The 13,810-nt window shown below is 48.6% G+C and overlaps 1 protein-coding gene across 1 annotated transcript; it reads left to right on the forward strand.

Moving 5' to 3' along the window:
- Positions 1-900: 900 nt before the first annotated feature.
- LOC136485142 (extensin-like) lies at positions 901-2,330 on the forward strand. The gene is made up of 2 exons (XM_066482082.1): positions 901-2,190; positions 2,292-2,330. Exon 1 carries the CDS (start codon positions 904-906, stop codon positions 2,065-2,067), a length of 1,164 nt encoding a protein of 387 aa, XP_066338179.1. The 5' UTR covers positions 901-903; the 3' UTR covers positions 2,068-2,190; positions 2,292-2,330.
- The last annotated feature ends 11,480 nt before the right edge of the window (positions 2,331-13,810 follow it).

Consider the following 13,810-nt stretch of genomic DNA (forward strand, 5'->3'; position numbering starts at 1 on the left):
GTATAACAAAATCTATATATCTAAGAATATCAAAACGCTTTATAATTTAAAATAGAATGATTATATGAAATTCATTTTATCTATATCTTCAAAAGGCAGATTTAAAGATGGAGGCGATTATGTATCTACACATACTGTATATTTAAGTATATAGTAAAATCTGTACATCTAGAAATATCAAAATGTTTTATAAGTTGAAATGGATGGAGTATATGAAATTCATTTTATCTATATCTTCAAAAGGCAGATTTAAAGATGGAGGCGAAGTCCATTTGCATGCAAGAACAGATGAGTCACACTGTCTATTGCTTTGTTTATTTGGATAAGACATGACTAAAAATATTATTAACTAATTTATTGTTTGAGAAAAAAACTATCGATCGATTGGAAAAGTACGGCTAAACAAACAGGGCGCCCATATGTCCATGATCAGACAGACAAAGACATCAGCAAATTAATTGCACCGAGATCCAATACACCAAAGAATACAAGGTCAAATCAATCCTCAAAATCTCAAATCCATCTGCGACTGCGTAGTCTCGCTCCAGATCCATCGTCCAAGCTGGCCTCATATTTCCCTCCCCACCGCACCGAGGTCGCTGTCCCATCAAATATTAGACACGTACATGGAGTATTAAATATAGATTAATTATAAAACTAATTATATAGTTTACGACTAATTTATGAAACGAATCTTTTAAGTTTAATTAGTCCATGATTTGACAATGTTTTGCTACAGTAAACAAATACTAATGCCGGCTTAATTAGGCTTAAAATTTTTTCTCGTGAAGTACTAACGAATTATGTAATTTATTTTTTATTACCAACATCCTATACAATATTCTTCCTATACATCATCTAAATTTTAGTTGCCGGATATAAACATCCCCTGAGAAGCAGGCCATGTCGTCGAGCTCCTGCTCCGGCGCCGGCGCCGGCCGCCGGCGCATCACCATCAGGTCCATCTCCTGCCGCGGCGTGAGGGCCTTCGTCCCGTTCCAGAAGCCGCCGCTCTACGCCGCGGTGTCCCTCGGCGGCCGCCGGGAGAAGACGCAGCCGGACGCCGACGGCGGCGAGAGCCCGGACTGGGACGACGCGGTGTTCGCGTTCGACCTCGACGGGGACGGCGCGCAGCAGCAGCCGCAGCTGATGGTGGTGGAGTTCGAGGTCAAGGCGCAGGCGCCGATCCTCGGCAACAAGCTCGTCGGCACGGCTAGCGTGCCCGTAACCGACCTTGCGGCGGCCGGAGACGATGCGGGGCTGCGCCACGTCAGCTACCAGGTGAGCGCCCCCGACGGCAAGCCGAACGGCACGCTCAGCTTCGCATACGCCATCAGCGGCGGCCCTGGCGCCGGCGTGCGCCCGCAGCCGCAGCTCTACCCGGCGCCGGGCGGTGCGCGGCCGGATCAAAACCCGAGCTTTTGCTGCGCGCCTCCGCCACGCGAAGCGTATCCACCACCCGCGGCGGCTGCAAACTTCCCCCCACAGAGCGCCGGGTACCCGCCGCAGGCTTCTGCTTCTCTCTATCCGTCACTGCAAGGATTGTTGTCCCCACGCAGCTACCCGCCTCCACCGCCGGCTTATCCACAATTTCCAGCGCCAAGCAACAGCAGCTACCCGCCGCCGGCTGCTGCTACTACAGCGTACCCGCCGCCACCCGCGTCATGCGCAGCCTGTCCGGCTCCTCCGGTAGAGTTCATCAGGTACCCGCCGCCGCTGAAGGCGGCTGCTGCGGCATACCCGCCACCACCTGCGTTGTCGTGTGACGCAGCCTGTCCGGCGTTTCCGACGGCACAGTACAGCAGCTACCCGCCACCACCGGCGTCTAATTTGACCCCTCCGGCCAGCACGTACCCGGCGCCGCCGGAGTCAGGCTCGGCCTACCCAGTTTATCCAAGATCGGCGCCTTCGCCGCTGCCGTCAGGCACAGTGGACCGTGCACTACCGTACTACCTGGCGCCTCCCGGCGGCTCGTACTACCCTCCGCCGGGGACACGGCACCCTGAGATCGACGGCGCGGCCTGGACGCCGTCTTACTACCCACCGCCGGGGAGTCGATACCTGTAGGAGGAGCTCGGCGGAATAATTCGCAGCGTTGTGGAACTGTGACAACTGGCAAGTGACGACGATGTTTCCAGTCCGCCGCTTCGCGCCATGAGCATACCATTGAAGCCAAGTCAGATTGCAGCGGTGGGTGCATGGCTCTGCAAGTTGCCACCAACAGTGTTTTTGAGTATTTTTCAACTTGGCTTGTTCGGGTCAATTAACAATTTAACCTCACTGTTTTTCAGTATTTCCAGGAGGATTTTTTTTAACAAAGTGAATGCTGATATATATATTTTTTTTTTTTTGCGTTTGAGTCCTTTTGTTTGATGCGTAATTTGTTAACAGAATGGTTTTCGCGCCAATTATCACTTACAAAAAAGAGTAGATATTTTATAGAAAATGGAAAAATTCTGGTCTCGGCAACCGCACATAGCCAGGTCTTATAATGTTGTTAGCTTATTTGCTGACAGAGATAAAGAAAAAGAATATACTCAAATAGGAGAAAATCTTAAACAAAGTCTATTAGTACTTTGCCGCCATCCATTCTTGGCAAACACATGTAAAGCAATAACCTCCGACGCTTTGCTTGAACATCAAAATATCTCCCTTTTATCTTCACGTTGCAGCAGCGCTTAGAACCACAACTAATATGCTCCTTTGAAAATGGCATGCATAAAAGAAATATTTTGTTTTTGTTAAATGGTTAATTGACCAAATTGCTCAAATAATAGCAGCAGCTCCCATAAAAATCTGTTTTTTTATCCTTCCTCCCAATGCCCGTGAGCCAAAAAAAAGTTGAGATAAGAGAGGCTAATGCTCAGGCGACAGGTGCCAAAGAAATGTTGAAAGTCAATTTGATAGTACGTAACCAAATCAAAGAGCCGTCCGACCTTCTTTCTCTCATGTTCGTTGTATATTAAGTATGGTCATGTAGACATGAACGCCGTGTTTGGTTGCGTTTACAAACGTATATCATATATCCTATATGAGTGGAAAGCAGGCTATGTATTGGTTACAAAAGAATACTGTCAACATAACCGCCTCGGTTAATACATTAACTAAGACGGTTAACATAACATAACCGCCTCGGTTAATGCCTATTAACCGAGGCGGTTGTTGTAACGCAACCGCCTCCGTTAATATATTAACTGAGGTGGTCATTTACAAGGCCCATCTTTGAAAAGGCTGAGGCCCAACTAGGGCAGACGAGGCCCGATAACCGTCTACAATATAAATACACGAAGTTAGGTTTTCATTCACTCATTTCTCTTCCTCTCCCTCTCCCTCCTCAGCCGATCGAGCGGTGCGCTCCCCCGCACCCTTCTCTCCTGCGAGCCCCTCATCCCCTCCACGTGGTGGCACACCCCCGGCGCGTCGGTCTCCCCTGCGCCCCTCCCTCTCTCCACCGAACTCTTCCCACTCCCCTGTGCCGCCCCTCCTTCTCCCCAACGCGGTGGCGCACCCCTCTCTCCCCCACGTGGCGACGCACGAGACCCCTCTCGCCCCCACGTAGTGGCGCCTATGGCAGAACCGCCCGAAATAACACGTTTTCGAAGGCGCTCGTCTTCCACTAAACACTAAGCACCCCAAAAGTTAGCTACATCGGACAGTTCCATCGAGCACACCTCACGGGAGAACTCAAAACAATCCACATTTTACCTCCATAATCTAGTAATGAGTATGAGCTTACAATACTTAGTCTATTTCATACAACAAGAGTTCTGGGAAATTATTTATTACAATACCAAGGTTCAGAGTGCGATAATTAAACAGCGGAATGAAAATAAACATCTAGCAGAAACAATACAAGGATCCGTCTATGCCCACCAGAATAATCCTCCACACAAGAGCTACTCCTCAAGCTGCACCTGTAAAAGGGTAAAATAAACCCTGAGTACACAATGTACTCACAAGACTTACCTGACTAGTGGAAATAGTTTCCCGACTCCAAGGGATATGATAGGCAATATGGGTTTGTTGTTTTCTTTTTGTTTGTGAAAAGCATTACTAGAAGTACGTGCTTAAGATCAAGTTTAATTAGCAGTCATGATTTCTTCATTAGCTAACCATTCTAGGTAAGCACCTATTCTACTTTCAAGCAAGGGTTAAGCAATCAGAACCAATTTACTATCTTTCATATTCCAGTTCTTACTACGGTGCTAGACCATAGCCAAGTCGTACCGTCATATAGAAACGACGATTCACGAATCAATGTAGCCCAGCTAGGTACCCCAAAACACACACCACGCTTGTACCCCAGGCACAAGCAAGACCAACCCACCACTCTCCTGTCATGGGGTCCAGGTCCCCGTCCAAACTTGGACTCCAAGCTCCCACACTTGAGGCCCGGCCTTAGTGTGGTGCTTAGACCTCCTCCTTTCCCCTCCTCCAATCAGTTGGTCCAGAAAGAGCCGGAACCTACAACAAGAGAGCAACGAGCATTCCCGCTCCCATAAGCAAGTATGTGCTCGGGATAATAAATCTGTGACCTGACTACCATCCACAGCAACGGACGGTCATCAATCGACACGGATAGGGAAAACAGTACAACCAAGCTAAGCCCCGTGGCTATGGGACACAACTCATCACACCCACCATAACCCATACCATATCCCTACCCGGTCTCCATTTTTTCTTTCATCATTTTATCATTAGAGTAATTATAATCACCTATTGTGAGTAACGGCAGGTTACTCACGCTACCGAAAACCTAAGCATAGCAGCTACTCGAACCTATACTAGTAAGACTCATAGGACAGAAATATCTATGCATGTGGTTTTCATAAAATTTCTGTAACGTAAATGCACATAACATATATATATACAGTGATTATAAAAAATAATAGGCTATGCACCGGGGCTTGCCTTGGGCAAGCGCGGTGTTAGCTGCGTCAGTCAGCTCCGGGACTCCCTCCTGTATGGGGAACTCCTCCTCGTACTCCTCGACCACCTCCTCATACTCCTCATCGCCGGTGAAAGGTCCCATGCTTGGTTTTGGTAATTGAGTGACAACCTAGGTGGACTAACATGTATTTAAGTGAAATACACAGGTGATTAGTCCACATGAACATTTGTGTGAGCAACACATGCCATGGAGGTAGAAATGGCTTGGATATGTTGCAAGACTCACACATGTGATGAGGGAGCTCATTGCACATGAGACATGACATTGAGTCAGGAGATCAAGGTGGAGAAGATCAAGACCTGACTTGGCTTGACGGACCGGTTGCAAGCGTGAAGGGCAAGTTGGAGGCTTTGGAGCGATGGACCACGTGGCGGTGAACCTTGAGCAAGACTTGGTGCCGATGGACGAAGGCAATGGTGAAAAGCAAGTGAGGTCAAGATCGATGAACCAATAAGGTCACATGATGATACGAAGTGGATCATATCATTTGTTGATCAAGGTTGGTGCATGTGTTGCATCAACATCGAAGGAGTTGGAATGGAATGCGCAAGGCTAAGGTATAACCTAGGGCATTTTATTTCACCGATCATAGGTGTGTAGAGAAGTTTATGACCAGGTTTAGGATAGATGGTCGTACTATCAAGAGGGGCAAACTTGTTTGCGTATCGGTCATCTAGTGCCACTTGAGCGATCTAACTTTGCATACGTGTTAGGATCGAGTGGCGTGGCAAGTTGAGTGGTTAACTCCTTGAAAAATGTTTGTGAAAAGCTAACACACGTGCATAAGGTGTTGTACACTTAGTGGTGTTGGCACATTTTCAAAGGAGAAGAAGTTGGTGAGGAAAAGGAGTTGAAGGCGCTGGTCACAGGGTGACCGGACGCGTCTGACATGAGGATCGGACGCGTCCGGTATCTAACTCTGGCGGCAGTGTTCCCGACATGATCGGACGTGTTTGATATCTTCTGGCCAGGCACGGGGAGTGTAACTGGTTGACCGAACTCGGAGAAGAAAAGTGATTGGACTCTGGCTGAACACTGTTCAGCGTCCGGTCTGGCTGATGTGGTGGCACGCAGAATTTGGTCTAGAGAGGACCGAACGTAGGGGCGCATTCGGTCGGCCACACCGGACGCGTCCAGTCATGGTTGAGCGGCTTTGGGAGCTCTTTGGACTCGACCGAATGCTGCCCCTCCTGCATCCAATCACTTTGCTGCAGTGTGTCCGATGCGTCATGTCAGAGCTTGTCAGAGAGGGCCATTGGGTGGCAACGGCTACTTCGTTTGAATGGGACACGTGGTGGTCAAGCAGTGACCGGACGCAGCGACTGGACATGTCCAGTCGTCCCGAAATCTACCCTGTGAACGGGTAACGGCTAGTTTAGCCCATGGGGCTATAAATAGAAGTGTTGGTCAGCCTTTGGCCAAGAGCTGAGCACCCTTGAGCCTTGGTGTCTTGTGTAGGTGTACTTGGGAGCCCTCTAACTCACTTGAACTTGATAGTGTTCATCCGATCGAGTGAGTGAGCGATTCTAGTGCGATTACATCATGAGGTTGTATCGAGTGGCACTAGGTGATCGAGTTGTAAGCCGGTGGTGCTTGTTACTCTTGGAGGTTGCCACCTCCTAGATGGCTTGGTGGTGGTCTCCGTTGAAGCACGCAAAGAAGATTGTGCGGTGCTCCAGAGAAGTGATTGTGATGGGGATTGTGCTTACCTCGTGGGAGCCACAAAGAGCAACTCTAGTAGAGCGAGGCACGAAGGTGAAAGGGTCGAGATGGCGGACTAGAGGGGGGGTGAATAGTCTTTTGTAAAACTCAATCGCGTTGGCTAACCGATACAAATGCGGAATTAAAACTATCGGTCTAGCCAAGACTACACCCCTCTATCTATGTTCTCTAGCACCTTTCAAAGATACTAATCAAGCAACAAAGGTGCCGGGCTAGCTAGAGCTCACCTAACCAATGCTAGGAGCAAGGTCACACAAACCTATGCCTCTAGTACTTTAAGCAACAAGGGAGCTCCTACACATGCTAGTAAGCAAAAGCACAAAGCCAACTAAGCTCACTAGCAATGCTCAATAACAAGGCAACCAATGTCAAATTAGAGAGCGCAAATACTTAGCTACACAAACTAAGCAATGTGACTAACAAGGTTACACAAACCAAATTAGCCACGCACGGGAGCTACTTCTATGCTACACAAGCAAGAAGGTAACTGGTAAGCTACACAAGCTATCTATTTACAAGAGCAACTACCCAAGCTTAATATGTATAAAAGTAATTGCAAGCTTGTGTAATAGCGATGCAAACCAACGGGAAGAACAAGGTTGACACGATGATTTTTCTCCCGAGGTTCACGTGTTTGCCAACACGCTAGTCCCCGTTGTGTCGACCGCTCACTTGGTGGTTCAGCGGCTAATTAGCATCACCCGCTAAGCCCGCACGTCGGGCGTCGCAAGAACCTACCCCTTGAGTGAGGGTAGCTCAATGACACGCTTTACTAGAGTTGCTCTTCGTGGCTCCCGCGGGGCGAGCACAATGCCCCTCACAAGCACTTCTCCGGAGCGCCGCACAAGCTTCTTGCGGGCTTCGACGGAGACCACCACCAAGCCATCTAGGAAGTGGCAACCTCCAAGAGTAACAAGCACCACCGGCTTGCAACTCGATCACCTAGTGCCACTCGATGCAATCTCACGATGCAATCGCACTAGAATCACTCACTCACACAATCGGATGATCACTATCAAGTATGCGTGAGATGGAGGGCTCCTAAGCACTCTCAAGCATGGACACAAAGTCCCCCAAGGTGCTCTTTTCTAGCCATGGCCGAAGGCCACTTCTATTTATAGCCTCAAGGGCTAAACTAGCCGTTACCCCTTCACTGGGTAAAAATCGGGCCGACCGGACGCTCCGGTCGTGTTGACTGGACGCTGGACCTCAGCGTCCGGTCGCCCACAGATGGCCATGTGTCCCGATTCCAACGGTCACTTGACCTAACCGGACGCAGCAGCTACAACTGACCGGACACTGAACCCCTAGCATCCGGTCGTTTCCAGTAAGGTACCGACCTCGACCGGACGTGTCCGGTCACACTTGATCGGACGCAGCCCAACGTTCGGTCACACTCTAGCTTCTACATCACCGTACGTCAGCCTGACCGGATGCACCCTGCCAGCGTCCGGTGCTTTCAGACCCAACGTTCGGTCAGTTGACCAACGCCAGCGCCTTCGCGACCAACACGTTTTCACTTCTAACTTCTTCACCCTTGCTCCAATGTGCCAACCACAAGGATTTGCATCCGACGCAATAGAAAATAGACATTCCATTTTCCCGAAAGCGCCAAATCATTTGTAAATGTGCAAACACCACCTCCTTTGTAAATGTGCCAATACCACCAAGTGTACACCACCATGTGTATGTGTGTTAGCTTTTCACAATCATTTCCCAAAGGATGTTAGCCACTCAACTTGCCACGCCACTCGATCCTAGCGACGATGCAAAGTTAGATCACTCGAGTGGCACTAGATGACCGATATGCAAACAAGTTTTCCCCTCTTGATAGTACGGCCATCTATCCTAAACCCGGTCATAAACTTCTCTACACACCTATGACCGGTGAAATGAAATGCCCTAGGTTATACCTTTGCCTTGCGCATTCTATTCCATCTCCTTCAATGTCGATGCAACACATGCACCAACACGATCAACAATGATATGATCCACTTCATATCATCATATGATCATATTGGTTCATTGATCTTGACTTTACTTGCTCTTCACCGTTGCCATCGTCCATCGGCGCCAAGTCTTGCTCAAGCTTCACCGTCACGCGGTCCATCGCTCCAAAGCCTCTGACTTGCCCTTCACGCTTGCAACCGGTCCATCAAGCCAAGTCTTGTCTTGATCTTCTCCACCTTGATCACATAACTCAATGTCATGTTTCATGTGCAATAGGCTCCTTCATCATCACATGTGTGAGCTTTGCAACATCTTCAAGCCATTTTTACCTTCATGACATATGTTGCTCACACACATGTACATGTGGACTAATTACCTGTGTATATCACATAAACACAATTAGTCCACCTAAGTTGTCACTCAATTACCAAAACCAAACAAGGACCTTTCAGAAGGGCGACAAGTGATCCGACCAGGTCAACTGCTAGAGCTTGTGGTAAGCACTCCACGTGGGAGAGTGACTTGCGGGTCACCACTAGCAAGAGGACCGGCGACAACATTGGAGCTTGTTTCAACGGGGACTAGCGTGTTGGCAAGCATGTGAACCTCGGGATAAAAATCATCGTGTCATCCTTGTATTCCCATTGGTTTGCATCCTCGTTACACAAGTTTGTATTTACTTCATTTATATTGTGCTTGCGTAGTTGCTCTTGTAATTAGTTAGGCTATTTGGAATGGAATTTGACATTCCATCACTTTCCAAAGCCCACAAATAAGCCTATCTCAAATTCATAACGCGTGGGATGAAAATGAATTCTATATAGCACTATGCTATATTTCTACTCTCCAACTTTTAGCACACTCTTCAACCCACTTTTCTACAATAAAAATATAACATATAAGTATTTCTCTTGTATGGCTAACAATAATATATAAATATATTTCATATACAATTATATTAGTTTAATTAAACTATGTTTAAATTGTAATTATTAGAATGAATTTAATTTCAAAGATCGAAACGGCTCTAAGAGGAGGGAACATATATTGTTGGCAGACCTTTACCTTTTTTTGAACAAAAAGCAGATCTGTAACTTTTTTTTGAACGCAAAGCAGACCTGTGACTTTTTCTTGAACGCAAAGCAGAACTGTAACTTCTTTACTGCCACGGTCTTCATCGGTCTTCAAAGGCTCCCTCAAGTTTTTTTTAAAGGCTCCCTGTTGAGTGTTGTCCACCCCAGTGCTGGCAGTATAGACGGATGCAAAAAGTTTGGTCTTTGTGCGGCAGTGCGTGGGGACACGGCATTGACGGACCTACGGCGACGACGACGACGACGACCGTGACTTGACCGCAGACTGAAGAGGATAGCTAGCTTATATAATCACCATCGATCAGATGGCCACACCAGCGCATCCACGTCTCATTCCGATTTCACCCCAACCAAAACACAGTAACAAACCAACAATCATCAACTAAGGTAGTGTTTAGTTCCCAAAATTTTGCAAAATTTTTCAAGATTCCCCGTCACATCGAATCTTTGCACGCATGCATGAAGCATTAAATATAAATAAAAAATAAAACCAATTACACAGTTTAGACGAAATTCACGAGATGAATCTTTTAAGCCTAATTAGACTATGATTGGACACTAATTGCCAAAAAACAACAAAAGTGCTACAGTACCTTTCCTAAAAAAATTCACCAACTAAACAAGGCCTGAACTGAAGGCCATGCATATGCATCCCTCTACCACTTTGTCTTCCTCCGTCATCGTTCTAGTGGAGGAGCGCACGGAAACACCGTGCGACCTTCCCGCACCCAATTTTTTTCCCGATTCCCACAGGTGCTCGGTATTATCTAGCGCAATGTAACAGCAACGCTTACTAGAGGCTATTTCAAACAAACCTTCTGTAACCTTACATGGTTGTTTAAGAGCCACCTATAAATATAATACTCCCTCCATTCTAAATTATAAGTTGCTTTGACTTTTTTAGTACATCCATTATGTTATGGATCTAGATATAATAATACGTCAGATACATATTAAAAATGGATGAACCAAAAAAGTCAAAACGGCTTATAATTTAGAACAGAAGGAGTATATGGGACTCTCGCCCACCCACCCCACCCCACCCCCATCGACTTATAAAAAAAGATGGTGCTGCTCACAGGGACACCGAGCTCCGCAGTCGAGGTGTAAGTTGAGCTCCACGTAGGAACGTCGAGCATCATGGATGCTGGTTTCCACCGCCAAGGGGTTGAGTCTAGTGTGTGAATTTTTTTTGAACTCTCACTAGGGGGAGATAATCCCCACCTGAATATATATTAATATATAGAATCAACAGCCTCATTTTTAGGGAAAAACGAGGCAAAACCCTTTCGTCCAGTTAATTTTGAAAAACCGGACTAAAACCCTACAACAGCCCCAGCGCAAGGGTGAGCTTGTGGCATATCCACTAATAAGAAAAAACAACAACAAATACCCAAGCACAAGGGGAATTCAGAAAGGCGCAAATCAGCATGGTGCGGCTTTCCAAAAACCCTTGAATACGAAAAGTGGAGAGGGTGCCTTTATAACTGCATCGCTGCACTCTGCGCTCCCACCTTTGCCACTCCGCCACTTCGTCTTCCTCCTTGCCCTTGTGCTCCCCCATCCGCATTCACACGCACTTCCGCCGCCAGGGATAAAAAGCTTGCGTAAAGAGGTCAGTTCCAATCCAGATCTGAGGGATGGCGCCGAAGAGGGGAGGTGGTAACACAAAGAAGGCGGCCGCTGGGACGAGTTGTGACAAGGAATGGGTACCGTCCCTCATGGGGGAGATGGAGCTCAACGAGATGGTGGAGGCGGGCATTCTTCCAGATCGTATCACCGCCGGATGGTGTCCGGCCGATGGTGAGCCCTATCCGATGCCACACACCGACGGATTCATTGTATTCGAACATTATTTCTTGCGTAGGTTAGGGCTTCCGGTACATCCTTTCTTGCGGGATCTGTTGGAGTATTGGGGAGTGAGCTTGTGCAATCTTCATCCAAACACCATTTTGCACATTTCTATGTTTATCCACTTCTGCGAGGTTTATCTTGGCATTCTTCCCCATTTCAATCTCTTCCGACACCTTTTCTGGCTGAAGAAGAAAGGAGGGGCAGTTCCAGATTGGTCGGCGGTGTGTATCTACAGCTTCGTGATAGGTTGGTGGGTGAATACATTACTATGCTGCTGAATACCTCGCGGAAGGGGTGGAATAGCAGGTGGTTTTATGTGAAGCAATGCCATCCTGCCATCCGATGCGATGTCGACCATATTTCGGAGAACTAGAAGAGCTGGTTGGAGAAGCCGACCAGTGCTGATATGGATCAGGTGAAGGAGCTCCTCGAGTTGATAAGGGGCATGAAGATGAGTGGGGTGGTGGTGGCGGTGAACTTCATAATGCGCCGCGTCCAGCCCTACAAGGAGAGGGCCTATGTGGGCTTTGACTTCAAAGGAGATACCGACGGCACCCAGGAGAGGACGGAGAAACTAGCAAAGGAGGGTGTGCTGCACCAGGCCGCTAAGCTATTCGCCCCAAACGTGTCGTACACCGTGCCGGGTCAGTCGAAACCCTTCAACTGCACGAACCCACCTCCTTAGGTAAAAATCTCAACCATTGTTTTGGTGCTTTTTATCCCGTGCCAGCGCCGAGCAGTGGACCGATTCACTTATAGAAAGATCCATTTGCAAGAATGGGCGACATACTTCTTGGGCATGCCGAGGAACGATTGGCCAAAGGCAGTGGACATGAGGCCGACCACTCAGCTGGAGGAAGGTGCCGTTAGCGCCTCATCCAAATCCAAAGGCAAAGGTGCTGGCCGGAAGGAGAGTCCCCCCATATTGGAGAAAGTTTAGGGGAAAAGGGCGGTGAAAGATGAGCCGGCCCGAAAGAAGAGGAGAACGGTGGATGTAGCTCCCCGTAAGCCGGGCGGTATCTCACTTGGTGGCGATCGGACCACTCGGACACAGAGTGTGGCGTTGTCCGAGTGGTCGGACGACGATGGGGCTCCAGTAGCCCCCCTCCGAGCACTAAAGTGTCACCGTGCAACACACGCATGGAGGTGTAGTCGAAGGGATGGGAAGGAGTCCCCGAGCTACAAGCGGAGGAGATGTGGATAGCGGGGGCCGCGAGACCTCTAGCCCTGGACATGCGGGTTGACCCTAGAGCAGTGCCTGGGTGCTCAGGGAGGCTGCGCCAGTTCAGAACGGTCTACTGGGAAGCTGATGTGTTAGTATCTCTGCCTTGAGATCGGTAGCTATCCGATTTTTAGAGTTGCAATGACCGATGAGCTAATCTGATGCAGAACGGGGCACGCGGAGGATCTGAATCCTTCAGGCCAGACTAGCGAGTAGCCGGGGGCTATTCTTGATGCGGAGACAATGTCGGCAGACTCTATCCTAGAATCCCTAGGCACTCGTCGGTTTGCAGAGGATTCAACCACCACTGCTGATGGAGTCAGAGGTGGAGAGCGGTTGGCGACCACGATGGGCGAGTCGATGGAGACACCAGGAGCAACGACGAGAGCCACCGAGTCTTCAGAGGTGGAGGCGAGAGCTACCAACGACATGCCAGAATCGGTGGCTCAGAGGTCGGCATTGTTAGAGGAGCAAGCGGCATGCCCTGAGAAGCCACAAGGCATGGTCGGTCGCTCTGTGCGGCCACCGAGCCCTCGAGGAACACCGCTAGCTGTGGACGAAGAGGACGAGGTTGAGGAGATTGAGCGTGAATCATCACGATCTCAAACCGTCCGCATCTTCCGCAAGTAAGGGGACGAAGTCATGGTCGTGGAAGAGGAGGAAACCACTAGGGAGGTGAAGACGATACGGTCCACTCTTTCCACAGCTATGAAGCAAATTGAGGTTAGTATTGCATCGACAGTGTCCATCTTGGTGCTTTGCAGGGCATAGCGTGAACTGCCGTATAATGGCAGCATCTGATCAAGAAGATGGAGCCCCTCCCCGATGAGAACGAGATGCTGAAGGAGGCGGTGACACTGATGGAGAAGAACGTCTGGAAGGCCCAACGCGAAAGGGATCTTGCTGAATCAAATGCCAAGGACCTAGAGTACCAGAAGGTCATCTTATCCGAGCAGTTGAAGACAGTCTCCGAGCAGCTAAAAAGCATCTTCGAGCAGAAGAAAGGTACTACTGATCGGT

This window comes from Miscanthus floridulus, chromosome 10 (assembly GCF_019320115.1).
Source record: "Miscanthus floridulus cultivar M001 chromosome 10, ASM1932011v1, whole genome shotgun sequence".
Lineage (NCBI taxonomy): Eukaryota > Viridiplantae > Streptophyta > Magnoliopsida > Poales > Poaceae > Miscanthus > Miscanthus floridulus.